Source organism: Prunus persica, chromosome G7 (genome assembly GCF_000346465.2).
Source record: "Prunus persica cultivar Lovell chromosome G7, Prunus_persica_NCBIv2, whole genome shotgun sequence".
NCBI lineage: Eukaryota > Viridiplantae > Streptophyta > Magnoliopsida > Rosales > Rosaceae > Prunus > Prunus persica.
In genome coordinates, this window is record NC_034015.1 from 17,668,866 (window position 1) to 17,694,709 (window position 25,844).

Sequence of the window (25,844 nt, forward strand, 5' to 3'; positions counted from 1 at the left end):
TATCAGGTCCTTTTATTCAATAAACATTCAGTCTCCCTACTTGCCATGTTACTAATTTTATTTGACTAAATAAGAATCAGACAGGATATCAAAATAACCCCTTGATTGAGCATTCATTGCCCAAAGATTTTCTCACTTGGATACAGCACAATTGCCTCAAGAAGTAGAGAGGTTTAACTTGATATGAAAGAAGAGCCCAGAATTGAATTATTCATTACTCTCAGCTTATGACAACAAAGTTTTAAACAGAGGATATTGGCCTAAATTCCTAAACTTGTTAGGGCATTAACTTCAGTTGTTTGGAAATTCCTTTTGAAACTTGTGAATTATAGAATGTGTATGAATTGAGCATATCCGAAAATGAAACTGCTGGTGGACTGGCAAAGGTGACTGATATTTGACACAAGGCGAAGCTTCCCTTTTTATTATAGACTGATGTAACAATCAAAGTCGTCTGCCCTTTTTTATATTCAACGGCAATCACTTAGTGAGACATGTTTATACAAGTAATATTGGAATGTCGTCTGATTGTTTTTATTACTCAAATAGGTGAAGTGAAGGCTCTGTTACCTGTGGTTTTCCTGGATTGTCAATTGCAATTTCTAATTTATGCACACTTTATATACTAATGCAGATGCAGAAATGGCAACGAGCATAGTGATGCTTCAGGATCAGCGACTTGTCTTTTCTCAATATTCTTATTTTCGTAACCGCGGAAGTGAAGATTGTAGAGAATTTTTCCCACGGAAACTAGCTGCTCCAGCTAACCAACTGCTTGCCTTCAGATTCAAAGGACAGCACAGGCGTGATTTTGGATTCTTGTATACTTTTGTAACGTCGAACTACTGTTTATCAACAATGTCCAGAAAATGTAAACTACGACAGCCATTATACGTAGAGTGCAGCGTGATTTTGGAGATTATGTTGGGCAACAACACCTATTGGAAATTTGAAGGTGCGGTTTTACTCAACAGATATCAGCTGGTTTTGTCTTTGACTCTGTTACTCTCGTTCGCGTTACCATTGAAGTGATGAGTTCCATGGTTGTGAATCAATTTGTGAGTTGTGGGGGACCATCCATTTTCCATTTCACCATCTGCTGGTTTATCTGCTGGTTTGCAGGCGGATGATGGCGGTCCCTTTTTGTCTTTGATATTACAAATTTTATTTGACTAAAAAAGTAGCAGACAGGATATTTGAGTATTCATTGCCCAAAGATTTTTCTACTTGGATCCATCGAAATAAGGCCTTGGGTATTCATTAACTAGAAGCAGGGAGGTTTTAACTTGATATGAAAGAAGAACAAATGCAAGAAGAGACAAGAATATTCATTAAACTAGAATGCACATTTTCAATTTCAATTTCAATTAGTACTACAGCTACAGGACAGAAGCTACGCTACAGACTTTATCACCTCAGTTCATCACTCTTGATCGTGTTCACAGACGTCTAGTTTTGCTTTCCCCACCACCTAAGAAGTTTTAGCCAAGAAGGTAAAAGAAGCTTGTGGTCTTTGTCGGAGAAGGCATTCATAGAATCCAAAATTCCTACCCCGTTGGAATTGGTAGCATGAAATGTATTCCCACTGACGACATAGCCGCCGTTGACGACATAGCCGCCGCCTGTGCCGTTGGAGGCCTGTGAGGGGATCAGTTGAGGAACAGGAACAGGTGGTGATTTGCTTAGCAGATATTTATGAATCTCAGCACTTAACTTCTGACGTTCAGAAGTGCCACATTTTGGGGCTGCTACACGAGATTTGATGGCGAGATCACGCCTTTCTTCCTTATTGTATTCTACTGAACCCAATTCACCATCTGGGTAGGTGGGCATTTCATCGATAAGTGCACCTAAAGCATCTCGCACCCTCCATGATGGCTCCCAATCATCCAGTCGCCTTATCCTGATCTTCTTGTGGGTTTGGAAGCGACCATTTTCCGTCAAAAGCGTGAATGAAGGAGGCTTCGATGGGTACTCCTTCGGAAACTGGATCCGCCCATGATAAATCCCACCCTCGAATTCAGTTCCACTAGCGCCTCTGACTCCAAATTGCCATTCATATGGGTTCCGCTCGAGCATGCGGCAGTCAAAATCGTCGGAGGGATTGGATATAATCTCTATATACTCCTCTCCAAGCCGCCCCACCACCCTAGCGACAGTAGGTCCGACTCGATCGGAGGGTTTGGATTCAATCCCACGAATCCGCTTCATCGCCGGGTAGCGATCCAATTCCATTTGATTTTGTTCGATCTGCGTCGATCCGACTCGATCGTCGGAGGGTTTGGATTCAATCTCACTATGCTCCTCTAGATTTCGCTTCATCGCTGGGCAGCGATCCAATTCTATTTGATTTTGTGCGATCTTCGTCGATCCGACTTGATACACCATCACCATCTCTTCCGGTTAACAAAACTTTAAATAAATACTTCTCAAATACGAGGAAAGAAAGCCGGCGGTGTTTAATTATTCTCAAAGGAAAGAGCCGGCAGTGTTGAATTTCATAGGTCTTGTCATGGAGAGTAAATATGCATATCTTGTTGCTATTTCTTCAGAGAAAATTCAAAAGCTGAGATGGATTTGAAGTTCAAGGCTCTCACTACTTACAGTGACAGAGAAGAAGAGGAAAGCTGTAACTAGTTTAGAGATGTCTATTTGGCTCAGAAAGAACTGAACCGGGGAAATCGAGCATTAGATGAAAGCGGAAGGGTAGAGATTGCAAGAAAGCCAAGTCGAGAAGCGGAGAATGCAGAATAGGAGAGTGCGGCGCGCAAAGAGAGGAAAGCGTGAAATTTTTTAGGGTTACAGATGTGGCGTCGTTTTATACATGGGGTAATAGAATAGGTTAGGGCTCGTCAATGGGCTGGGCTTTCTAAGGCGCACCGGGCCGGGCCGGCCTAAATGGGCTTCTTGATATAACCAAGGTCTTTTTTTTCTTTTTTTTTATATGCCATGTTACTAATTTTATATGACTAAATAAGTATCAGACAGGATATCAAAAGAAGCCCTTGATTGAGTATTCATTGCCCAAAGAATTTTCTACTCGGATACAGAACAGTTGCCTCAAGAAGTAGAGAGGTTTAACTTGATATGAGAGAAGAGCCCAGAATTGAATTCTTCATTACTCTCAGCTTATGACAACAAAGTTTTAAACAGAGGATATTGGCCTAAATTCCTAAACTTGTTAGGGCATTAACTTCATCCCACACGACAAGAATTTCAAAAACATATGCAGACAAACTTCTTGCTGTTGTCCACTCACATTCAACAACAAAAATATAGCAAACACAACAAACCAAAGATGCGTTAACTCTACCAGTAATGTATGCTACTATATCTTAAGCATGCTTTGCCTGGAAATCCTTCATGAAATCAACTTCTCAACCCCAGCCAAAGGCATGGCATTATAAATAGAAGCCCTCATCCCTCCCACTGACCTATGCCCCTTGAGCTGAACCATCTTCTCCTTAGCTGCCTCCTTCACAAACTCAGCTTCCAACTCTGACTTCTCAAACGTGAAGGGCACATTCATCAATGACCTCACAGACTTCTCAACTGGGCACCTGTAAAACCCTTTGCTCTCATCAATGGCGTTGTACAAAAGATCAGCCTTCCTCTTGTTCTTCTTCTCAATCTCACCCAAACCACCCTGCTCCAGCAAGTCCTCAAACACCAACCCACACATGTAAATACCATAGCATGGTGGTGTGTTGTACAGAGACTTGTCCTCATCATGAATCTTGAAGTCCAGCATCACAGGTGTGATCTCTTGAGCATTGCCAATCAGATCCTTCCTGATGATCACAACGGTCACTCCGGATGGACCCACGTTTTTCTGAGCCCCAGCATAAATGATCCCAAACTTGGACACATCCACCGGCTTGGAGCAGAAATTTGAGGACATATCAAGAGGCCATTTTTGGGAGTTGGGTAGGTCTTGAACTCAACCCTGTGGATGGTTTCATTGGCGCATATATGCACAAACTTGGCGTCTGGGCTCTGCTCCAATTCTTCAAAAGCTGGGATCTTTGTGTACTTCTCGGACTTGCCGGACCAGATCACCTGGGCTGAGAATACTTCTGGGCCTCCTTGAAGGCCTTTTCTCAATCTCACTCAAACAACCCTGCTCTGCTCCAAGTAGTCCTCAAACACCAATCCACACGTATATATCATAACATTTTTGATGCAGAAATGTTATAAATATTACTTTTATAATTTATTAGTTATTGTAAGAGAAAAACAATTTCAACAATTTCAACAATGCGTTTAACCAGAAGTACATACTATTGCTCTGACGCAACCAATTTCAACAATTAGCTGTTTTAGACTAGTAGTCGATTGTTCACCATTTCATGACCATAACTACTTGAGTCATGGTGGCTGTTCCTTACCTGCTCTTCATCCAGTGTCGTTTGGTTGTTTACTAGTACTATATCTTAAGCACATTTTTTACAGAGATATGTTGCTCTTAACAACACCTTGCAGCATATCAAGAGCTTAGAATTAATGCTTGAATCTGCAATACAGTCTTAATTGAATTGTTTGGGATTCCGTAGGAAAAAAAAAAAAAAAGTTTGTCAAACAAAAAAACCAAAAAAAGAAGTATAAATCCAAAGGAAAGGCGAGAAAATTGGTCGTTCTCTCTCTGGTTAGGTTACATATACATACATTGTCGTGGAGCACAAGTCACAAAATCCTCTGGGGCGGCCCTGCCCAAGTCTATATATTGTATTAATAACCTCTCTCTTCTCATCGACTCAAAATCTTTCAATCCATCGTCGTCTTCTCAGATGAAGAAACCGGTGCAAGTGTATATCAGTTCGGTTCTGAAAGCATGCCGGAACCATGTCGGCAATACTCGTTCACCTCCACAACTGAATATCAAAAGAGTAAGGGCTCCTGCTGCAACTCTAACTGCTCCAACAACAACTCTTGTTGGTCCTCCAGATCTCACAAGATTAACCAACAAGGTCTTCCCCTCCTACGGTAACCCCTGCCTAGATCTGTTTTACCAAGTGGTACCAGACGCCGCCGACGCTGGTACCGATTCCCACAAATATCTTAAGCAACTGCTGCCGGTGGCCTGGTCCCACAATCCCTCAACGACCCTCAAGCTCATCTGCAACATACTCAATGTCCGTGGAAAAAACGACGAAGACGGCTTCTACACGGCGGCGTTTTGGCTCCATCAGAACCACCCTAAGACCCTAGCCTGCAACGTCCCGTCTATTGCCGGGTCCTTGGGCAATTTAACGACCCTTTTGGGAATTCTATACCGGATCCTACAAGACCAAGATCGCCCCCTCCATCTCTGTCTCTACGGGGATATCAGTAAAGTCAGCTCTGCTGGTAGCGAGAAGATCCTAGCCTTGGCCAGAATGGCCGTTGAGAGGTACCAGCGTGACCCGGATTATCGGTTCTTACACGACCGGATTTCGGATCTTTTCGCCGATTGCTTGAAGTCTGATATTCAAAACCTGAACAAACACCAGCAGCAGAGTATCAATGATGATGAGGATGATGAGTCTGCTAAGTGCTTGGAGATAACCTCCGCGGCGGAATGGTGCCCTTCCATCGACTCCTCTTTCGATCACGCCACTCTACTCTGCGAGAGCATCGCCAAGAAGTTTTTTCCCCGAGAATCGTACCCGGAATACGAAGGTGTTGAGGAGGCCGATTACGCCTACAGAGTCCGTCACCGTTTGAGGAAGGAGGTTCTGGTGCCTTTGAGGAAGGTCCTGGAATGTTCCAACTATCACACACGTATGAACAAGTGGGGTTATGATCCGGGATTCAAGCGAGAGCCCTGTGCGGTCAAGAAGTATTTGGAGGACGTGAAAGCCGCTGGCAACTCCAAGATTGAGCCCGGTGCTTTGCTTCCACATGAGATCATAGGCTATGTGAACGACGGGGATGTCGGCCAAGTCGCTGAGATTCAGTGGAAGGCAATGGTGGAGCACATCTACTTAAAGCAGGGCAAGTTCAAAAACTGCTTGCCTGTATGTCATTACTTCGGAGAAACGGCTTTGCAAATACTGATGTCCGAACTGAGTGAAGAGCCATGGAAAGGAAAATTGATCAATTTCAGTAAAAACCCTCAGCTATATTCATTACAAGGGCTTGATGATCTTAAGTCCAAGTGCGAGCTTGTGAAGAGGATGGACTGCCAGGACTGGGAGGTTGATATGCACAAGGTGTTTGATTTGATTTTGGAGGTTGCCGTGAAGGGTCATTTGAATCCAGAGCAGATGATAAGGAGGGTGTTCGTGTTCGCCAGCTACAAAGGCTTTGATGACGCTTTGGGCTATGACCGTTGCTGGAAGACTGATTATGAGGCGATACAGCGAAAGTTCAAGGACAAAGGGTACGGGGATGTGGTGCCACAGATTGTGTTTTGGAATGTGTGCAATGTTATCCCTACTTCCGTGCGTTCTACACAACAAGGGGTGGCGATGTTGAGTGGCTTCCACACAAATTTGATCAAGTCCTTTTTGGACAATGACGGCGAAATTGGTCCGGAGCATGTCATGGAAGCAGCCATATCTTACACAGAATATCAAAATCTAGTAGTAGTGGACTGAATCTCTGATCATCCTATGCTAGAGTCTAGGAAATGACAACACTATTTTCATACTAATAGATTGCGACAGTACGGCTATTCAATTTTCACCCGTTAACAAAGCGCACATACATCAATGACCTAACAGACTTCTCAACTGGCCACATTGCTCTCATCAATGGCGTGCGTTGTACAAAAGATCAGCCTTCCTCTTGTTCTTCTTCTCAATCTCACTCAAGCTACCCTGATCTGCTACAACAAGTCCTCAAACATCAATCCACACATTTATATCTGATATATCATAACATTTTTCTGCGCCCCAGTATAGATGATCCCAATTTTGGACTCATCGACAGGCTTGGAACAGAAATTTGAGGACATATCAGCAATCAAGAGGCCATTTTTGCTACTGAATATTTATGTAGCTGCTTATATTCAAATATTTCCTCATCTGTCTTCTGTACTCGCATGTTGTACTTGCATTTGCTTATAAAAATAAAAAATAAAAGAAGAGGCCTACGCTACAATCTTAGTTATTTAACTGTATAGGTAAATTGTTACATGGTACCCAATTTACTATAAATAAAGGTCAATTATTTTACTATAAAAACAAGTCTATTATTTATTGACAATTTTTTTTTTCTTGCTATAGGTGGGTTACATGACGAAATTAGTAAATTACCAATTCATAATTCAAATTTTGAATTCGTAGTGAAAGATGCATTAAATCAGGATTTTAAGTTTCTTACTATATGTATTTCCAAGGGCAAAAGGGACAAACAAAAAAGAGATATAAATGCAGTGGGACACCATAGATTAAACTTAATAAAAACCGAATTTCGACAACAACAAAATTAAAATAAGAACCGAATGATTAAGGCTGGAGGGCAACTCATACTGAGCCTAACTACTTATTCTTACCTACACAACCAACGGTGGACTAAAACATAAGTGTTGGGCTGGAGAATTGGCATCCTAAACATGGTCGTCCAATTTTTGCTTCTTCACCAAAGCCAACACCGTTTTGCTTTCTTGGGGTTGAAGGCCTCATTCATAGAATCCAAAAATCCTACTCCGTTGGAATTGATAGCATGAAATGTATTCCCAATAACATTCACGACAGAGCCGTTGTCGCCGCCGCTGCTGCCTGTGCCACCTGTGCCGTGCTTTCTTTTGGCTCCATGATTTTGGAAATGCAGTTGAGGAGGAACAGGAATAGGGGGTACCTTGCTTAGCATATATTCATGAATCTCATCAATTACCTTTTGACGTTCACAAGTGCCATATTTTGGGGGTGCTGCACGAGATTTGACGGCTAGGGCACGCCTTTCTTCCTTATTGTATTCTACTGAACCCAATTCACCATCAGGGTAGGTAGACATTAAATCAATAAGTTCAAGTAAAGCATCTCGCACCCTCCATGATGGCCGCCATTTCAATCTGATCTTGGTTTTGATTTTGAAGCGCCCATTTTCCGTCAAAAACATGAATGACGGAGGCTTCGATGGGTAATCCTCCGGAAACTGGATCCTCCCATGATAAATCCCACCCTCGAATTCAGTTCCAATAGCGCCTCTGACTGCAAATTGCCATTCAAACATGTTACGCCCGAGCAGGCCGCACTTGAAATCGTCGGAGGGATTGGATTCAATCTCATCATACTCCTCTGCAACCCGCTTTAACGCCAAGTACAACTTGTCCTCCTCCATCGCACTCGATCTACGACGGTCAAACTCCTCTTGAAACCGCTTCCGCGCTGAGTGGCACTTGTCCTCCTCCTCCATCACAGATCCACCTCTTCCGGTTAACAAAACTTTAATAAATATATAGCAGATCTGGGTTGTTGCTGTTTCTTGAAATACCACGTAAATATGCAGGCTGGTCTAAAAGATTACCTATTGGTCAATATTTTGACCCAAAATAAAAAAATTATCCAGGTAAGAGTGACGACAACTCATTGCTCCTTCCCCTCATGTGGCATCCGGGTTTCAACGCGTAGTAATGTGCACTCTTGAGGAAACCCCAAATAATAATGTATTATCCCCCTCCCCTTCGACTAATTTTGGGGTGTTCCGGCTACACCACCCGGAACATATAAAAATTTATCCTCCCTCTCCTTCCTAGTGGCAGAAGAAAATAAAAAATAAAAAAAACTTATCCTTACACTTCAATTTTATGATATATATTTCTTCCGTATTTCTCATTATCTTTTGCTTCTTGTTGTTTGCAGTTTTCTTTAAATTTTTAGTTACACTTACTTTCAAGTCTTGCCGAAAAAAGAAGGAAAACTTGGGTTATTGTAACCGGAGTATTATAATATCATGGCTGGTCACAGCTTACAAGTGTTTGGAGCCAGGTGATGTTCTTGTTTGCATGAATGGGGAAGTGAGTTATGCTTTTCGACTCACGATTAATTTATGCTCAAGGCTGAGCTTGGCAACCTGGGAAGAACGCAGAAGCCTCCTCAGCAGGGAGGTGGTTGTGTCTTTTGGCTATGCTAATCCGGTTCACGTTGCCATATCTATTGCCATTGAAGTGATGAGGTGTTTTTGTTTCCTTGGCAGTGAGTTGGGACCATCCATTTTGCATTTCACTATCTGGTGGTTTGCACTAGGAGATAATGTTGGATTCGGCTTGAATTAAAAAGCCCAATTTTTTGTTTCATAAAGCTTACGGCCCATTTATTTGGTTGGGGTCAGCATATTTGCCCCACATAAATATATTATCCCCCTCCCCTTCCTACCTAGTTGTTTGGTTTAATATGAATTTTAGATTTTGGCAAGGCAGCAAGCCCAAAGAAGCGCTTCTCTTGATTACTACTGTTCTTTAGGTCAGTTCTGATACACGTTTTTTCGTTTCAAATCAGGAGGAAATTGAGGAGCTCGTGAGAATCGGCTGCATAGCCAACAGGTATCAAGAAGCCTTGATTTTGCAGATTTAAGCCTCTGTTCTTTAAAAAAAACTTACATGTAACGGAAATAACACTGTTTTGCTATCTTTGGTCAATAACACAATGACTCGTAAAAAAGTTATCCTATATGTCATTGCGTTATTGACCGGAGATAGCAAAACCCATCCCCATTACATGAGAGTTTATCTCCTGTGCTTTTGGCTTGGTTGATTTCAGTTGTTTCGAAATTCCTTTTGAAAGTTGTGAATTATAGAATGTGTATGAACTGAGCATATCCGAAAATGAAACTGCTGATGGACTGGCAAAGGTGAGGTGACTAATATTTGACATAAGGTAAAATCACCTCCAATTTTGTTTGCTTTTATTGATATATATCTATTTATGAATGTTGTGACATATATATAGGAATCTACGTTGAAGGCTGAGCTTCGCAACATGGAAAAAAACGCCGAAGAGGGAAAGAGTAGATATGACCTACCTAAAAAATGTAATCTTAAAGCTTCTTGAACAGGTATTATAGACTGATGTAACATTCAAAGTCGTCTGCCCTTTTTATAAACAAGTAATATTGGAATGTCGTTTGATTGTTTTTATTACTCAAATAGGTGAAGTGGAGGCTCTGTTACCTGTGGTTGTCCTGGATTTTCAATTGCAATTTCTAATTTATGCACACTTTATATACTAATGCAGATGCAGAAATGGCAACAAGCGTACCGAGCATCCGGAGATGTACATCCTAGCCCGAGCGAGTGATGCTTCAGGATCAGCGACTTCTCTTTTCTCAATATTCTTATTTTCGTAACCTCAGAAGTGAAGATTGTAGAGAATTTTTTCCACGGAAACTAGCTGCTCCAGCTAACCAACTGCTTCCCTCCAGATTCAAAGGTGGAGATGCGATCATAGTAAATCTTGTATTCTTTTGTAACGTCGAACCATTGTTTATCAACAATGTCCAGAAAATGTAAACTACGACAACCATTATACGTAGAGTGTAACAAAGAACAGCACAGGCGTGATTTTGGAGATTATGTTGGGCAACAATACCTATTGGAAATTAGAAGGTGCGGTTTTACGCAACAGATATCAGCTGGTTTTGTCTTTTGACTCTTTTACTCTCGTTCGCGTTGCCATTGAAGTGATGAGTTCCATGGTTGTGAATCAATTTGTGATTTGGGGGACCATCCATTTTCCATTTCACCATCTGCTGGTTTGCAGGCGGATGATGATGGGCCCTTTTTTTCAATGAATATTCAGTCTCCCTACGCGCGATATTACTAATTTTATTTGACTAAAAAAGTAGCAGACAGGATATTTTGAGTATTCATTGCCCAAAGTATTCATTAATTAGAAGCAGAGAGGTTTTAACTTGACATGAAAGAAGAATCAATGCAAGAAGAGCCAAGAATATTCATTAAACTAGAATGCACATTTTCAATTTCTATGTAGTTGTACATGAGAGAAGCTACAAGAAAAAGAGGCATACGCTACAGACTATCACCTCAGTTCATCACTCTTGGTCGTGTTCACGGACGTCTAGTTTTGCTTTCTCCACCTAAAAAGTTTTAGCCAAGAAGGTAAAAGCTTGTGGTCTTCGTCGGAGAAGGCATTCATAGAATCCAAAATTCCTACCCCGTTGGAATTGGTAGCATGAAATGTATTCCCACTGACGACATAGCCGCCGTTGACGACATAGCTGCCGCCAGTGCCGTTGGAGGCCTGTGAGGGGATCAGTTGAGGAAGTTGAGGAAAAGGAACAGGTGGTGACTTGCTTAGCAGATATTCATGAATCTCATCAATTAACTTCTGACGTTCAGAAGTGCCATATTTTGGGGCTGCTGCATGAGATTTGACGGTTAGATCACGCCTTTCTTCCTTATTGTATTCTACTGAGCCCAATTCACCATCTGGGTAGGTGGGCATTTCATCGATAAGTGCATCTAAAGCATCTCGCACCCTCCATGATGGCTGCCAATCATTCAGTCGCCTTATCCTGATCTTGTTGTGGGTTTTGAAGCGACCATTTTCCGTCAAAAGCGTGAATGAAGGAGGCTTCGATGGGTACTCCTTCGGAAACTGGATCCGCCCATGATAAATCCCACCCTCGAATTCAGTTCCACTAGCGCCTCTGATTCCAAATTGCCATTCATATGGGTTCCGCTCGAGCATGCGGCAGTCAAAATCGTCGGAGGGATTGGATCTAATCCATCTATACTCCTCTACAATCCGCCGCACCGCCTCTGAGAAAAGCCTAGGAGTCACACAACCGATTTCCGTTTGATATTGTCCGATCCGCGTCGATCCGACTCGATCGGAGGGTTTGGATTCAATCCCACGAATCCGCTTCATCGCCGGGTAGAAACCCAATTCCATTTGATTTTGTTCGATCTGCGTCGATCCGACGAGTCTCACTATACTCCTCTAGAATCCGCTTCATCGCTGGGTAGCGATCCAATTCCATTTGATTTTGTTCGATCTTCGTCGATCCGACTTGATCCACCACCATCTCTTCCGGTTAACCAAACCTTAAATCAATACTTCTCAAAATACGAGGAAAGAGAGCCGGCGGTGTTTAATTATTCTCAAAGGAAAGAGAGCCGGCAGTGTTTAATTTCAAAGGTCTTGTCATGCAGAGTAAATATGCATATCTTGTTGCTATTTCTTCAGAGAAAATTCAAAAGCTTGGATGGATTTGAAGTTCAAGGCTCTCACTACTTACAGTGACAGAGAAGAGGAAAGCTGTAACTGTTTGAGAGTTGGACAGAACTAGTCTAGAGGTGTCTATTTGGGTGAGAAAGAACTGAACAGGGGAAATCGAGCATGAGATGAAAGCGGAAGAGTAGAGAGTGCAAGAAAGCCAAGTCGAGAAGCGGAGATTGCAGAATGTGAGTGCGGCACCCAAAGGGAGGAAAGCGGGGAGATTTTTAGGGTTAGAGATGTGGCGTCGTTTTAAAGATGAGGTAATAGAATAGGTTACGGCTCCTCCGTGGGCTGGGCTTTCTAGGGCGCACCGGGCCGGGCCGGGCCGGGCCGAAATGGGCTTCTTGATATAACCAAGGTGATTTTTTTTTTCTCTCTCTCTAATTTCTCTGTTTTTCTATGTAATCCCTCATCTTGATTACTACTATTCTGTAGGTCAGTTCTGATACATGTTTTTTGTTTCAACCCAGGAGGAAATTGAGGAGCTGGAGTGAGAATCGGCTGCATAGCCAACAGGTATCAAGAAGCCTAGATTTTTGCACATTTTAGCCAACAATTGGTTGTTTTGGCTGGGTTGATTTAAGTTGTTTGGAAATTCCTTTTGAAAGTTGTAGTAAATGATACAGAACGTGTATGAATTGAGCATATCCGAAATTGAAATTGCTGATGAACTAGCAAAGGTGACTGATATTTGAGTAAAGCCTCAGCAGGCAGCTGGTTGTGTCTTTGACTCAGTGTTACTCTCGTTCGCGTTGCCGTTGAAGTGATGAGTTCCATGGCTGTTAATCAATTTCTGAGTTGGGGGACCATCCATTTTCCATTTCACCCCATCTGGTGGTTTGCAGGCAGATGATGATGATGGGTCCTTTTTTTCAATAAACACTCAGTCTCCCTACATGCGATGTTACTAATTTTATTTGACTAAAAAATTATCAGACAGGATACCAAAATAAGCCCCTCGAGTATTCATTGCCCAAAGAATTTTCTACTCGGATACAGCACGATTGCCTCAAGAAGTAGAGAGGTTTAACTTGATATGAATGAAGAGCCCAGAATTGAATTATTCATTACTCTCAGCTTATGACAACAAAGTTTTAAACAGAGGATATTGGCCTAAATTCCTAAACTTGTTAGGGCATTAACTTCATCCCACACGACAATAATTTCAAAAACATATGCAGACAAACTTCTTGCTGTTGTCCACTCACATTCAACAACAAAAATATAGCAAACACAACAAACCAAAGATGCGTTAACTCTACCAGTAATGTATGCTACTATATCTTAAGCATGCTTTGCCTGGAAATCCTTCATGAAATCAACCAACTTCTCAACCCCAGCCAAAGGCATGGCATTATAAATTGAAGCCCTCATCCCTCCCACTGACCTATGCCCCTTGAGCTGAACCATCTTCTCCTTAGCTGCCTCCTTCACAAACTCAGCTTCCAACTCTGACTTCTCAAGCGTGAAGGGCACATTCATCAATGACCTCACAGACTTCTCAACTGGGCACCTGTAAAACCCTTTGCTCTCATCAATGGCGTTGTACAAAAGATCAGCCTTCCTCTTGTTCTTCTTCTCAATCTCACCCAAACCACCCTGCTCCAGCAAGTCCTCAAACACCAACCCACACATGTAAATACCATAGCATGGTGGTGTGTTGTACAGAGACTTGTTCTCATCATGAATCTTGAAGTCCAGCATCACAGGTGTTATCTCTTGAGCATTGCCAATCAGATCCTTCCTGATGATCACAACGGTCACTCCGGATGGGCCCACGTTTTTCTGAGCCCCAGCATAGATGATCCCAAACTTAGACACATCCACCGGCTTGGAGCAGAAATTTGAGGACATATCCGCAATCAAGAGGCCATTTTTGGGAGTTGGGTAGGTCTTGAACTCGACCCCATGGATGGTTTCATTGGTGCATATATGCAAATACTTGGCGTCTGGGCTCTGCTCCAATTCTTCAAAAGCTGGGATCTTTGTGTACTTCTCGGACTTGCCGGACCAGATCACCTTGGGCTGAGAATACTTCTGGGCCTCCTTGAAGGCCTTGTCGCCCCACGACCCAGTAACCACGTAATCAACTTTATCGTCAGGTTTGCAGAGATTTAGAGGTATGGCGGCGAACTGGGTGGTGGCGCCGCCTTGGAGGAACAAAACGGAATATTCCGGTGGGATGTTCAGAAGGGTTCGGAGGTCCGCCTCCGCCTTCTGGATTATGGAGAGGAACTCTTTGCCTCTGTGGCTCATTTCCATGACGCTCATCCCAGATCCGCGCCAGTTGTAGAGCTCTGATTGGGCCTTCAAGAGGACGTTCTCGGGTAGATTGGCAGGTCCGGCGGCGAAGTTGAAGACCCGATCTTGGGACTGGGGCTGGGCCGGTGGGCGATCCTGGATGTGGGTCGTGGTGGCTGAGCATTTGACGGAGATGGCCTTGTTGGGGTTTAGGGTGGTAGTGGTGGTGGTGAGACGAGTGGAGGTCATGGGGATGGTGGTGAAGGGTATTTTGGGGTTTTTGAGGAATTGGGTATTTGGGTTTTGGAGGAGGAGAGAGTGAGGTGAGGTTGCCATTGCCATGGTGGAGCTGTTGCTTCAGAGCAAGCGAAAGAGAAAGAAGAAAGAGAGAGGGTGAGAAGAGGGCAGAGGGGTTTGGTGGCAAAGATCTGAATCATGTTGGGGGTATTTATAATTTAATATTTAGTGGGATGGTAAAATTGGATATCGAAATAGGTTATGATATACTGCGAAGCAAAGGCCATATATTAATTAACATGTATTATATTTGAAAGTTTCGAATTTTGATATGTGGGGGTTGGTGGAAAGGTTAAAAACTTGAAATTAGCAAAAATATTGTTGTTTTGAGGAAACGTCGTCGTTGCCAAGTATTTATCTGTGTGCGCTTTTGGTGTCTTCTTCTGGTGGGGGGCCTACATTTCAGTCAGAGGTAGTTCAGTTGTGGAAGACACAAACACCTTGCCGCACAAGAACTTCTTTCCCAAGGACAAAGAAAAATTGGTATTTTGCTCTATAATAAATAGAAAAATTGGGCATTCATATCAAACAGAAAAATTGAGAAAATGAAGTCATTTCATTTGTATCATCACATTATTTATTCTCCAAGAAGGAACAACAATGGAAGTAAAGTTCAAAGTAAAAAATTTCAAATGAAAAATGAGTATGTTCAATTAGAACATACAACCATGGCTGTCAATCAAGCTAACACTTGAGGCTGCAAAGCTTAGAAATCTAGAAAACCCAATTTCCCCAGGTGCAACCACAGTTGCTGCTGAATTATTATGTGCAATTCTTCTTCTTTCTTCTTCTTCTTCTTCTTCCCCACCCAATGAAACCCAATTACAAAGTCATATGTAATGTTAGTAGTATATGCTCTGCTATAGTTGAGTCTGTATGAGAAACTGTGCTGGTTCCGAATTTGCGGTGAAGCCAAACTTGGATGTACAATACTTCCTATGTACCCCTGTGAGTCTCCCTGTTGGTGCCTTCTGGTGGAAGCCAACCATCAAACTTGAGCATTCTCTGTTACCACAATTCAAGAAATTACTACTCATTAGTAAATTCTCCATGTAAATGTTAGTTGTCAAGAAATTACGTAATAGTAAAAAATCTTTTCATGTAATGCTCTAGTTTAGGGAAGGAAGAACTCACAAAAGCTTATCTTCTGAGTAGCTTGTGTGCCACTCACAGGTTCTACTCCACTGCTTGAACCCATAAAGAGTAGCTTGAGCAGTATAGACTGCAGCAGCAGCTAATAAAGATGGTGGAAACTTGAGCATCTCATACTCCACCAGAGAAAGCTCTATCAAGAAGAAGGATAGCAGTTCAAGCTGTTTTGAGGTCATTTAAAATAAAAAAAATTAGAATCCCATTACCGCAAAAAACTAATTGATTGATATTAGATGAAGCACTGCCTACCTTCTTGTCAGATTGAGCAGCCTTGAGGAACCTTTTCATGAAAACATACGGTGTCGGAACTGACATGTTAAATTGCAATGTATTAAGCATCAAGTTCTCCTGCAGGTTTAAGAAAGGTAAGGAAAGAGAATTTCAGTTAGACCTATTGCTTAGAGAAGTAACTTTATTTTCAAAGTATAAAAAACCATTAAGGATAGTCAACCAAATAAAGAAAACTGAATTACCATTTCCAGGACTTCCTTCCTTGTGTAAGCCTTATCTGATATAAGGATTAAATCCCCAACTACTGGAACAGAAACTTCCTCATATTTGCATGCTAAAAGCATGGCAACCAGACCAACCAATTGAAGCTTCTTTCTTACAACTGTTTGCTTGGATAAAAATCTATCTATAAGATTCACAGTAAGAAACAATGTCTCCTTCAGGAGTTCAAACTTGTCGTGCACCTGTTGATTCCGATAAGCAGATTAATCATTTACGAACGAGGTTGATTAACAATATGCATTGCTGATTAACGCACCAGAAACCAATTGCCATTTAGGCATATTGAGTCAGTAGGAAAGGATAGTATACCTCAATAAGCCAGTCAATTAGTATAGCCCTCATCTTCTCATTGATGTCAAATTGTTGTTCCAGATAGTTAGGTGGGACACAGCTAAAACCCTGCACATATGAGTGTTGGTTAGTCATCACACTTGGGTTGAATTTGATGTTTTCCTACTCAGTTTCAAAGAGCACATCAATAGTTTTGGCTGAAAGAGGAAATATATCAATTTCCGCTGAGAAGCCTAAGTGACAAAATTGTACAAGCATCTTACAGAAAAGCTTTTCATGTCCACTAAGAATGCAAGCCAACCAATTTTAAATAAAGTTTTAGCTCCAACATAAATGCTTCCCCCATATGTAGATGTTGCTATTCTCTTATGACCTTAAAAAGAAATCCAAAATAGATTTACTTGTCATTCTAGATATGCAATTCTAAATGTGGCAGCTAGGTTAGCATATAGTATGCCTTAGCATAAGCCTACGCTATTTCCTTGAAAGCGCAAATTGGATGAGTTTAAAAATATAATTTTAAGGTGTCATTCAGGTCATGTTTCTTGTGTAATTTGTAGAATTGATTTCTATGAATGATTGAAAATGAATTGACAGTAAGGCTAATTTTTCAACCACAGAATGTTGCTAACTTTTCAACCACATTGGAAAAAAAGAGAGCAACTTACCTCCATTCTCCTATAATAAGCATAAAGATCCTCAACATATTCTACAACTGCAAGTGGATTCTTCAAATCGCAGCCATCAATGTCCACAATCGGCTCTTCCATAATATCCTCCATCTCAATCTCCTTCTAAAAAATTTAATTTTTAATTGAATCAGTAAATTGTGTTTGCTAATAAATAAACACAGTCCAAAACTTGACATGTTTTCCAGAAAGAAAGAAGTACCGTATCATCTGCTTCATCCGGCACTGTTTCTGCTTGTTCTAAAAACATGGGCTCCGGTTGGTCAGCCTGGTCTTCAGGTGACTCGCATTCCTCGTCTATGAATATACAATCTCCAAAACCAGTTGAGTTAATGGCTGATGTGTTTGGTAGCTCGGGCAACTTTGTTTCCTGCTTATATAAATCACACCAACCATCAATATAAGGTAAATAGAGTTATAAATCAAATCATAGGAGGGATAATGGTACTACCTTCGCACAATGCTGCTGAGTGCTTTCAATTTGTGCAGCGAACTTCCTATAGAAAAATGCAAATCAAAATCACATTCTGATGAAAATGCAGATTAGCAATTTCACATTGGTGTCTCATCTCATCTCATGTTGTCTTGGGATTTGAACAAACAAAAATGAAAATGTCTCAGTTGAAGCATGAAAGATCTGAGATCAAAATTTGAATTTCATTCTTCCCGCCCCAACACATTCTCTTGACAACCCAAAAATGGAAAAGAAAAGTGAAAAACAAAAGGGTCAAATTCTAACCTTGTAATTGGTCTATGCGCTGGATCTGCCTGCTTCTTTTCATAGAATTCACGTTTTCTGGGTAGAGAAAAAAAAACAAAAATCAATTCAAAAAAACAAAGGCTGTCCTAAAGATGAAGAATTCAAAGATGAGCAAACAAGGAAAATTACTCTGGGAAGGCTCTCTTGTTAACAACACAGGGGTATCCTTGAGCCGCCACTAAACTTCCATTAATGACTCCTAAGGCCCTCCTGGTGTGCCTAACCTGCTGTTGTCCAAGCTTACCGGTACCCACATTTAGTCCTCCTACATTTTATTCCAAAAATAAAAAATAAAAAACCGAAAAAAGTCAGAATCTTTGGCTTTTACATCCATCTCCACCCTTAAATCTCACAAATCTAATGCCAAGATTGTGCAAAATCAACCCCATTCACCTTGCATAGTTGTTGGTCTGACCAGATTAGAACGGTTCTCATCAGAAATAACCATTTTTGCTGTTAATGATGGTTATCTGAAAGGAACAATCAATCAAAATCAAACCCAAGTGAGCAGAGGCTTTGAACAACTCAGCCACCCTCTATAGTTTACCCCAAGAGAGCATCTAAGACTGAGAGAGCCCACAAATACAGGTACTGGTAGAAATAAAAGTGACAGAAACTGTGGGTATTTGTCTGAAGGGAGAGTGACCCAAAAGCCCTCACTTTTTTCAAATACAACGGCTAGTGAAATCTGACCGTTGGATCATGCGGATTGAGATGACTTTCTATGTGTGCCTCCTTCCTAACAACGGTCACCTGGTTGGCATGTGGTGCGGTCTTATGGGATTTCAAATTAAACAAAATTTTATGTCTCAGAGTGAGAGAGGGAGGGAAAGAGTGAGATTTTTTTACCTTTTTTATTTTATGATATCCAATGATTGGGGGTCGGTCGGTACAAGACAGTGCTTTTTGGTTACGCCACCTCCAGCCACAGAACAATCATATGCGCTCCAGCCCACCGGCGCCTTCTTTTTTTCTTCTTTTTTTATGAAAATTTTAAAAGTAAATAATCCTATTTACCTAATTAGGATGGTTATATTTAGTAGATTAGTAAGGCCTGAATGATTTAGCATCTGACCAATTTGTGTACCTTCTTATTTGTCGAAAGATTTTGAACCTAATATTTAAATTAAGAATCCGACTCTCGTAATCTCTTTTTCAATTTGTGTACAAAAGGGATTTTCTTATATTTTCTTATATTTACCGTTATTTAAGTTATAAGAGCATTCTCACGCTAATGAGCGGGAAGAATTTGGAGAACCGTTGACAAGATTTGGTAGAGCGGGAAGGACCGTTGGAACACAGAGAAGAATTTATAAAAGCATTAACGAATTTGTTGTTTCATTTATTTGATATATTAACATAATTTATTTGATATATTATTTTCCTTTTTGGAATAAAAGCAAAACCATGTTCAATGAAATGGAGTGATGAGTGTTGCATGCAATACACCAAATTTATTGCAATGACTTATTGAGTTAGGTGTGAAGGACCTATCATAGCAGCTTTTTGTGGCACAATAAATACTTTTCCATAAGTATGTAATAATCAAAATAGGGAAATTAGTCAACAAGATGACATAAGTAGACTAGAATTGAAAATTCCTATTTGGATGGAATTTTTTTTAAAAATTTAGATTCAACATGTAGTAGAAATTGATTAACTGGATTTTAGAAAATTTTATTATATTATTAACCAAAGTCAGGTATAATTTATAAACTTGATTGGTGTTTGAAAAATATACAAATTTGACTTATTAATTAAACGGGAGATTTGAATTTTATTCGACGAAAAAAACAGGGAAATTTGAAATCTCTCAATTTCTTTTAAAAAAATAAGAAGTATGTAAATTTATTAAACAAAGAGTGGTCCATTACGAAAATAGTATGTAGTTTTATTTGTGCATAATATGAATCAAAATCATTGATAGATAGACAATATCATATCCAAACTGAGGATAGTAAAATTACTTTTCCTGGACATAATGGGACATCTGCTTTGGCATACCCATTCCCGAAAAATATTCAAGCTATTCAAAAGTTGGACAAACAAGAAAAAAGGAAAAAGAAAGAGTAAATTTATTTCTGTTAGATACACAAAATATAACAAATGATATGATAAAAATTGGATTTTTAATTTTCCACGTAAGGTAATTTATTAATACAATCTCCCTGTCATTTTGAAAAATTAAAAATTAAAAATAAAATAAAATAAAAATAAAGTTGACATGAAAAACAAAGCTAAAATTAAACAAGAACAGAGAAAGTACATTTCATCTGAGCACAAAAAAGAAAAAGAAAAGAGAAAAGTACGTTTCGCGAATTCAGGCCCACTCCATTGCTCTGCTCTGGCCTGTAACCAAACAAATCAAGAAGAGAGTCTAAAACACCCCTTTAATAAGAAAACATACTCAATTCAGCCCACACACTTATTCAAAAGACCATCCTTGAAAATTTGTATCCCACTCCCCCAGTCGTTTGTACTAAAAAAAAAGACCATCCTTGAATAAATTATGAAATAGATACAAAATTTGTGATACAATTATGCTCCTTAATCAAAGATCAGTATTAACTACGGCTAATCAAAATTGTTAAACCGAAGAATGAAGTGAAAAAGAGGGCAGACGGCATAATGATACAATGAGCACAACCTTGAGGTATTTTTAAGGGTATTTCCCCCAGCTCCTAGGATTTTATGACACACCTGCAGACAAAAATGGAAGAATTATTCGTGCCAATTGCGTGCATACGAGAAAGAGGATAGAGGGGGGAGGTACAAAAACAAACGCCATTTTGTTAGTTACAGAAAATATTATCTCTTAAAGAGACTAGATAGTCGAGGTAGACCGCCTTTCTTGTTGTCTGCTACTTGTTTGCGTTTCTGAATCTCCTCACTGCTGACGACACTAGGTAACGGAGGTAGACTGCCTTTCCCCTTGTCTGTTACTTGTCTGTCTTCCACAATCTCCTCACTGATCACTTTCTGTGTTTTCTTCTGAAACATGTTTTTCAGCTTAATGGTATCCTCCTGACTTGAATTATGCTTCTTAACTTTGTTTAATTGCTGTTTGGTAGCCATATCAGGTGGCATACATTCCTGCAGCTTCTCTATCGTCTTCAAGTGCATCTTCTTCTCTCCCTTATTCTGGAACTTCTCATCCTCAGAAAGCTCCTGATTTTTCTTAATCCCCTCCTCTTCCGGTAACTGAAATTTTCTCTTCGCCAACATATTTCCCAGAACTGCAATTAACTCTCTCTGAGGTGCTTGACACAATTCAACGACCCCTTGCTTATCGATAGCTGTATCTTGCTCAAACAGATTGCATTTCTGTTCTTTCAACTTCAGTTTCTTGGACATCTCTTGTTTTACTTCAGGGGTATCTGGTATAAGGCTGTGTTTTCTACCCTTATTGTAATTTTTAACGTTCTCCTGCAGCAGGTGGTAGTCCAACTCCTGAACAACTTCCTTCCCTTGCAAAATCCCACTGTTCATGGTTTCTAAAATAACTTTTCCAATAACAAACCTAACCTCACTCAAATAGCCTTTCCCAAGAGAGTGGTAATCAATCTGAAAACTCTTCCTTCCTTTATTGTAAGATTTGATGTTCACCAGCCCTTTAAAAATTTCAGCAACCTCTTCAGCCATTTTCTTTGGTACAAATACCTAAAGCATCAAATAAGTTTTACTCGTATTAGGGACATATTATAAAACATAAAAGCACACCAACCAAAGAAAATCTACATACAAGCACTCTAACGAACATTTTAAAAAGAACCACTACAAGGGTTACCGCCTGGGATGGCATTTGACAGAAACAGCACATAGTAGGCCATTAAAAGAGTCAGATAAGGAGAAACTATCAAAAACTATCATTTAGTCTATAGTCCAACAATTTGTGACTTTGTCCTTTGAGAAAAAATCAAGGCATGCTAAGATAAAAGGTAACAAAAGTGCAGATAAAATCATTCTGAACCGTGGTTGAATATTAATGCTATATGTGATAACAACACCATTTAAGGGTGGGATCAGCAAACTGAAGATAAGTGACATGAGAGGCACTACAAAACATACTTCTCTTTTTCTTTTTCTTCTGCTCCAAGTTACAGCTTAGGAATTGAAAATCAATTAGATGTACTTACCAACCCAGAGCATGGGAAAACAGGATATCTGGACATTGATTCAATAAGACTCTCTGTTGCAGTTAAAGCGGAAATAGAATCTAGCACAAAAGAAGCTAACTGGGAAACTTCTTTTGCAAGTACTTTGTCTGATTTAAATTCAGATGAGCATAAGATCTCAGGTACATAATTAACGATCCCTTCAGCATTGTCTCTGGAAAATTTAACACCTTCTTCCCATTCTTCATGATACAGGACAGAAGCAAAAGTCAACACTACAAGAGCATCTTGTGGGTTATTCACTAGTGCAAGGTGAAATGCCAACAGTCCGACCCTGTAATAAACACAAGTAATCAGCAGTGACATCTACAGTACACATAAAAACCCAAAGTTTGTACCAAATGCTGAATTCCAATTTGCTTAGGAGTAATGAACAGGCAAAACTAGCTTAGGAAGTGTCAAGTCCTGCAAATCTTGTACTCTCACTTGAAATCATTTCCATAAGTTGATTGCCAATATAAATGGGAGCAAAACTGTTAATTCCTAAATTCAAAATTTTAAACTAGTACCCGGGAACAAGCTTATAAACTAAACAAATAAAATGAACTTTCCATGATGTGTTAAATACTATAAATTAACAGAAACAAACAATAAACAATTATCTCACCATAAAGTGGACTCAGAAGGTCGATCACAGCTAACCACTTTATCCAAACTAGAGAATAGCTTCTGTTGAAAAAGAAAAGAACAATCAAAGTCTAACTAAATTTCAGTGCTGGGTATACATTAATTTGGCTCAACACGGAAAAAAAAATAGTCATGCACTAAAGACCTATACTTTCTTGTCTTTCATAATCTCCTAAGATTTCCAGGAATTATGGATTTCCTTTTTTTTTCGGTTACAGCTGAAGAAACTTTTTGTAGTGCTATGCTTACCATCAACATCGTGGAACTCTGAGCAGTTTTCATATTTTTGCTCTGTCGATCAAAGTATGCTGCCTGCAATGCTAACAATCTATCATATATGCAACTAATGACTAAGAAATTATTTTATAATAAGGCAATTCAGGAACTGTGAAAACACATACATGCAAGGGAAGTAGAATTTTGAGTAGATCAAATCTCCATAGCAAACAGAATGATGGCTCAGCAGCTCCATAAGAGAGCATATAGTTCAACTCCATCATTATTCTGGACTGAATTGAAAATGAATGTCAGTTTAAACAATTGGAAAAGGAGAAAGGTACAGCAAATAAACTTAAACAAATACAGTCCTTCAGAGGTACCTTATCCAACTTTAAAATGGATGAAGAAAGCCTATGCATCGCAGTCTCAGTTTCTTTTGATATTGACAAACTCAGACGAGCAGCAATTCTTAAACCCCGCAAGATTCGTGCTGCATGACAGAGTTTGCATATGATCCCGTTATTTTAATCCAATACAATCATTCAGCTGTTGCATCCAAATGGTGTCAAAGTTTGCATAAAAAAACACCTACCGCAATCCTCTTCAAATGATAACTTGGCAGAGCCTAACGTCCGCAGCTAAGTCCATGTCACCCAGCAATAACTCATCTTAATAAACTTCAATTGATATATTGGTAAGAAATGAAGTCCACTATTAACAAATGGAAATTGAGAGATACCTTTAAGGACCTCAAGTCCACCATTCCATTGGCATAATCATAGATCTTATTTGCAAAAGGATCAAAGAATAAACTGCTTGCACAATTCACAATGTCTCCTGAAGTTAGATGGCATTGAACTTACACAGTTCAAATGAATTAAGAGTGTTTAAAATTGCTAGCATACCGTCATATATGGTAAATTGAAAAATGAAATAACGGTGTTACCTGTTAATAGTGAAGTCCCGATGCATGCTGTTTCTCCAACGGATGAAATCTTTCTTATCACAGCCAGGTGGCCTGCAAGGGGAATCAGCTTCCTTTTTTCCAGCATGTTTTGCCACTGTTTCAAAACTGGACACCTGTTACAGGAATCAGATGAAGAACAAAAGAACATCAAGATAGGATACTAAATGCAAGAGGTGCACGCTATTTGAACTAGTTTAAGACATCTCAAAAAATAAAATGGCCTGCCAACAAGATAATATAATTACAAAATTCACCAACCAACCTCGATGACAGAACCTTTAACATGCACCCTACATATAGGGAATCGTCTTCCAACAATTTCTGCACGATAAAATTGCCTCTTGATCTGTAAAAGCGTTAAACAACCGAAAAGCCTGAATTTCATCCGCAAATTATCACAACCTAACGGAGTTGAGAAGAAAACTTGAAAGACAATGTTACAAAACCTGTTTAAGATTAGCTGTAGTGATCACATCAAAGTCCTTAGGTATTCTTTTGAGGATCAAATCTCTGACACATCCACCCACTAAGTAGGCTTCAAACCCTGCATGTATAAAAAGATAAGCAAACCATCCAACTCCAGCCTAAGAGAATAACGTCTTTAGCTGAATAATTTGCACCAATCCTTGAACTGGGGAAGAACACATAAGTTCTTAACTTTATACAAATACAAAGCAACATCAACACACAAACATATAATGACAACGAAGGCAAAAGTAGAACAAAATGTTACCTTCACTCTGAAGAATTTTTAAGACAATCCAAGAGGGTTGCGAAACCATGGAGGGTTTTATCCCAAGGTTCCTCGAATCCAACTTTTTCCATTTTGACGTATCAATGCAGCCTACCAATTCACAAATGTACACAATGCAATTAACGTTTCTTTCAAAGAAATGTGAGTTTAATGAATATACCTTTGTCAGGAACCGAGTCTGGCACCATTTTAGTATGAAATTGAGCTTGCAATCCTCCTTCAGACAATGCATGGACGAGTCTCTGCGCATTAAGAAACCATTGTCACCCACGTGTTCGACAAAATGCCTGAACGAAAACAGAAGCTCAGGGAAGTAGAGAAAAAGAGAGACCTGTTGTTTTATTAAGGCTCTGAGGCGAGATAACAGGCAATTATTGGAGCCTCCAGGGGATATTATCGCCATCGGAAGATGAATATCATGGCGCGCTTTCTGGTACCTTTTGATTATGTGTCATGAGCAAATTTTCCTGCCCGTGAGAATTTGTGCTTTACTACAATCGTTGTCTTTCTTATAAACCTAGTTTAATTGCACAAACACCCCTGAAGTTTAGATGATTTACACATGCCATGTCAATTGGAAACCAAATTTCTAACGGCAGTTTTATCTTTACGTTTTTGTCTGGACTTTTCAACTTTTAAATGGCACATAATTAGGATCACACACCATACCATCACAAATTAGTAAATAAATTAGGTTAGGAAAAAATTTGTTAAAAACTTTGGGTTATGTAGCATTGTTCAAACTCACTAATTTTCTGAAGGACGTGAATTAAAATAGAGACTCATGATATTGACTCATGCATTGACCCTATATAACATTGTTCAAAGTCGATAATTTTTTAAACAACTTGGATTGAAGTCGGGACATGAGGTCTCCAACTCATGCACTAACTCCGTTTTAATTTTTAATTTTTTTATGTTTAGTTTATTTTTTCAATTGCAAGAGGCGACATGTAACTCAAATAGTTTAGAGCATTGAAAGATAGAACCCATTA

The 25,844-nt window shown here is 39.9% G+C and overlaps 8 protein-coding genes across 13 annotated transcripts in view; 1 reads left to right on the forward strand and 7 right to left on the reverse strand.

Annotated features, from left to right (window-relative positions):
• Window positions 1–9,412, forward strand: part of LOC18771169 (protein GRIP) — a 36,783-nt gene extending 27,371 nt beyond the window's left edge. The window contains exon 17 of the mRNA XM_020568097.1: window positions 9,329–9,412. Within this exon, the coding sequence (XP_020423686.1) occupies window positions 9,329–9,397 (69 nt within the window). The 3' untranslated portion in view covers window positions 9,398–9,412. The remainder of the gene's footprint in view (window positions 1–9,328) is intronic.
• LOC18771733 (ubiquitin-conjugating enzyme E2 32) lies at window positions 1,308–2,801 on the reverse strand. The gene has a single exon (XM_020568103.1). It carries the CDS (start codon window positions 2,392–2,394, stop codon window positions 1,450–1,452), a length of 945 nt encoding a protein of 314 aa, XP_020423692.1. The 5' UTR covers window positions 2,395–2,801; the 3' UTR covers window positions 1,308–1,449.
• Window positions 3,215–3,916, reverse strand: LOC18769885 (phosphoserine aminotransferase 2, chloroplastic). The gene has a single exon (XM_020568107.1). It carries the CDS (start codon window positions 3,899–3,901, stop codon window positions 3,362–3,364), a length of 540 nt encoding a protein of 179 aa, XP_020423696.1. The 5' UTR covers window positions 3,902–3,916; the 3' UTR covers window positions 3,215–3,361.
• LOC18769915 (ubiquitin-conjugating enzyme E2 32) lies at window positions 7,291–8,735 on the reverse strand. The gene has a single exon (XM_007202847.2). The coding sequence runs from the start codon at window positions 8,338–8,340 to the stop codon at window positions 7,561–7,563; it is 780 nt and encodes a 259-aa protein (XP_007202909.2). The 5' UTR covers window positions 8,341–8,735; the 3' UTR covers window positions 7,291–7,560.
• Window positions 10,855–12,585, reverse strand: LOC18769942 (ubiquitin-conjugating enzyme E2 32). The gene has a single exon (XM_020568104.1). It carries the CDS (start codon window positions 11,835–11,837, stop codon window positions 11,001–11,003), a length of 837 nt encoding a protein of 278 aa, XP_020423693.1. The 5' UTR covers window positions 11,838–12,585; the 3' UTR covers window positions 10,855–11,000.
• LOC18770835 (phosphoserine aminotransferase 1, chloroplastic) lies at window positions 13,115–14,814 on the reverse strand. The gene has a single exon (XM_007202017.2). The coding sequence runs from the start codon at window positions 14,745–14,747 to the stop codon at window positions 13,449–13,451; it is 1,299 nt and encodes a 432-aa protein (XP_007202079.1). The 5' UTR covers window positions 14,748–14,814; the 3' UTR covers window positions 13,115–13,448.
• Window positions 15,240–18,742, reverse strand: LOC18769163 (G2/mitotic-specific cyclin-2). Its single transcript, XM_007204849.2, has 11 exons — window positions 18,501–18,742; window positions 18,237–18,372; window positions 18,087–18,143; window positions 17,799–17,844; window positions 17,550–17,717; window positions 17,327–17,452; window positions 16,677–16,766; window positions 16,328–16,549; window positions 16,104–16,202; window positions 15,837–16,015; window positions 15,240–15,707 (listed from the first exon to the last, which is right to left on the reverse strand). The coding sequence occupies exons 1-11, from the start codon at window positions 18,553–18,555 to the stop codon at window positions 15,563–15,565; spliced, it is 1,323 nt and encodes a 440-aa protein (XP_007204911.1). The 5' UTR covers window positions 18,556–18,742; the 3' UTR covers window positions 15,240–15,562.
• LOC18771911 lies at window positions 20,220–25,342 on the reverse strand. Of its 6 annotated transcripts, XR_002272667.1 has the most exons (16): window positions 25,181–25,342; window positions 25,010–25,091; window positions 24,829–24,939; window positions 24,542–24,639; window positions 24,358–24,441; window positions 24,075–24,208; window positions 23,868–23,940; window positions 23,721–23,766; window positions 23,509–23,618; window positions 23,311–23,418; window positions 23,159–23,221; window positions 22,890–22,951; window positions 22,244–22,556; window positions 20,908–21,767; window positions 20,755–20,807; window positions 20,220–20,456 (listed from the first exon to the last, which is right to left on the reverse strand). XR_002272667.1 is itself a non-coding variant. In XM_020569192.1 (15 exons), exons 1-14 carry the CDS (start codon window positions 25,250–25,252, stop codon window positions 20,916–20,918), a joined length of 2,208 nt encoding a protein of 735 aa, XP_020424781.1. In that variant the 5' UTR covers window positions 25,253–25,342; the 3' UTR covers window positions 20,220–20,807; window positions 20,908–20,915. The 6 variants fall into 6 exon arrangements, 4 of the variants coding, with proteins under 4 accessions (XP_020424781.1, XP_020424780.1, XP_020424782.1 ...); XR_002272666.1 differs by having other exon boundaries at window positions 20,755–21,767; XM_020569192.1 differs by having other exon boundaries at window positions 20,220–20,807.

Excerpts from the sequence above, each read along its gene's own strand:
- LOC18769885 (XM_020568107.1), bottom strand. The coding sequence starts at position 3,901 with ATGTCCTCAAATTTCTGCTCCAAGCCGGTGGATGTGTCCAAGTTTGGG.
- LOC18769942 (XM_020568104.1), bottom strand. The coding sequence starts at position 11,837 with ATGGAATTGGGTTTCTACCCGGCGATGAAGCGGATTCGTGGGATTGAA.
- LOC18769163 (XM_007204849.2), bottom strand. The coding sequence starts at position 18,555 with ATGGTTATTTCTGATGAGAACCGTTCTAATCTGGTCAGACCAACAACT. Across the intron at positions 16,550-16,676 it reads TAATTGACTGGCTTATTGAG|GTGCACGACAAGTTTGAACT; the intron begins GTATACTATCCT and ends CGGAATCAACAG. Across the intron at positions 15,708-15,836 it reads TACTCAGAAGATAAGCTTTT|AGAATGCTCAAGTTTGATGG; the intron begins GTGAGTTCTTCC and ends TTGTGGTAACAG.
- LOC18771911 (XM_020569192.1), bottom strand. The coding sequence starts at position 25,252 with ATGGCGATAATATCCCCTGGAGGCTCCAATAATTGCCTGTTATCTCGC. Across the intron at positions 25,092-25,180 it reads GAGCCTTAATAAAACAACAG|AGACTCGTCCATGCATTGTC; the intron begins GTCTCTCTTTTT and ends CTTAATGCGCAG. Across the intron at positions 21,768-22,243 it reads TTTTCCCATGCTCTGGGTTG|GTATTTGTACCAAAGAAAAT; the intron begins GTAAGTACATCT and ends TTGATGCTTTAG.
- LOC18771733 (XM_020568103.1), bottom strand. The coding sequence starts at position 2,394 with ATGGTGATGGTGTATCAAGTCGGATCGACGAAGATCGCACAAAATCAA.
- LOC18770835 (XM_007202017.2), bottom strand. The coding sequence starts at position 14,747 with ATGGCAATGGCAACCTCACCTCACTCTCTCCTCCTCCAAAACCCAAAT.
- LOC18769915 (XM_007202847.2), bottom strand. The coding sequence starts at position 8,340 with ATGGAGGAGGAGGACAAGTGCCACTCAGCGCGGAAGCGGTTTCAAGAG.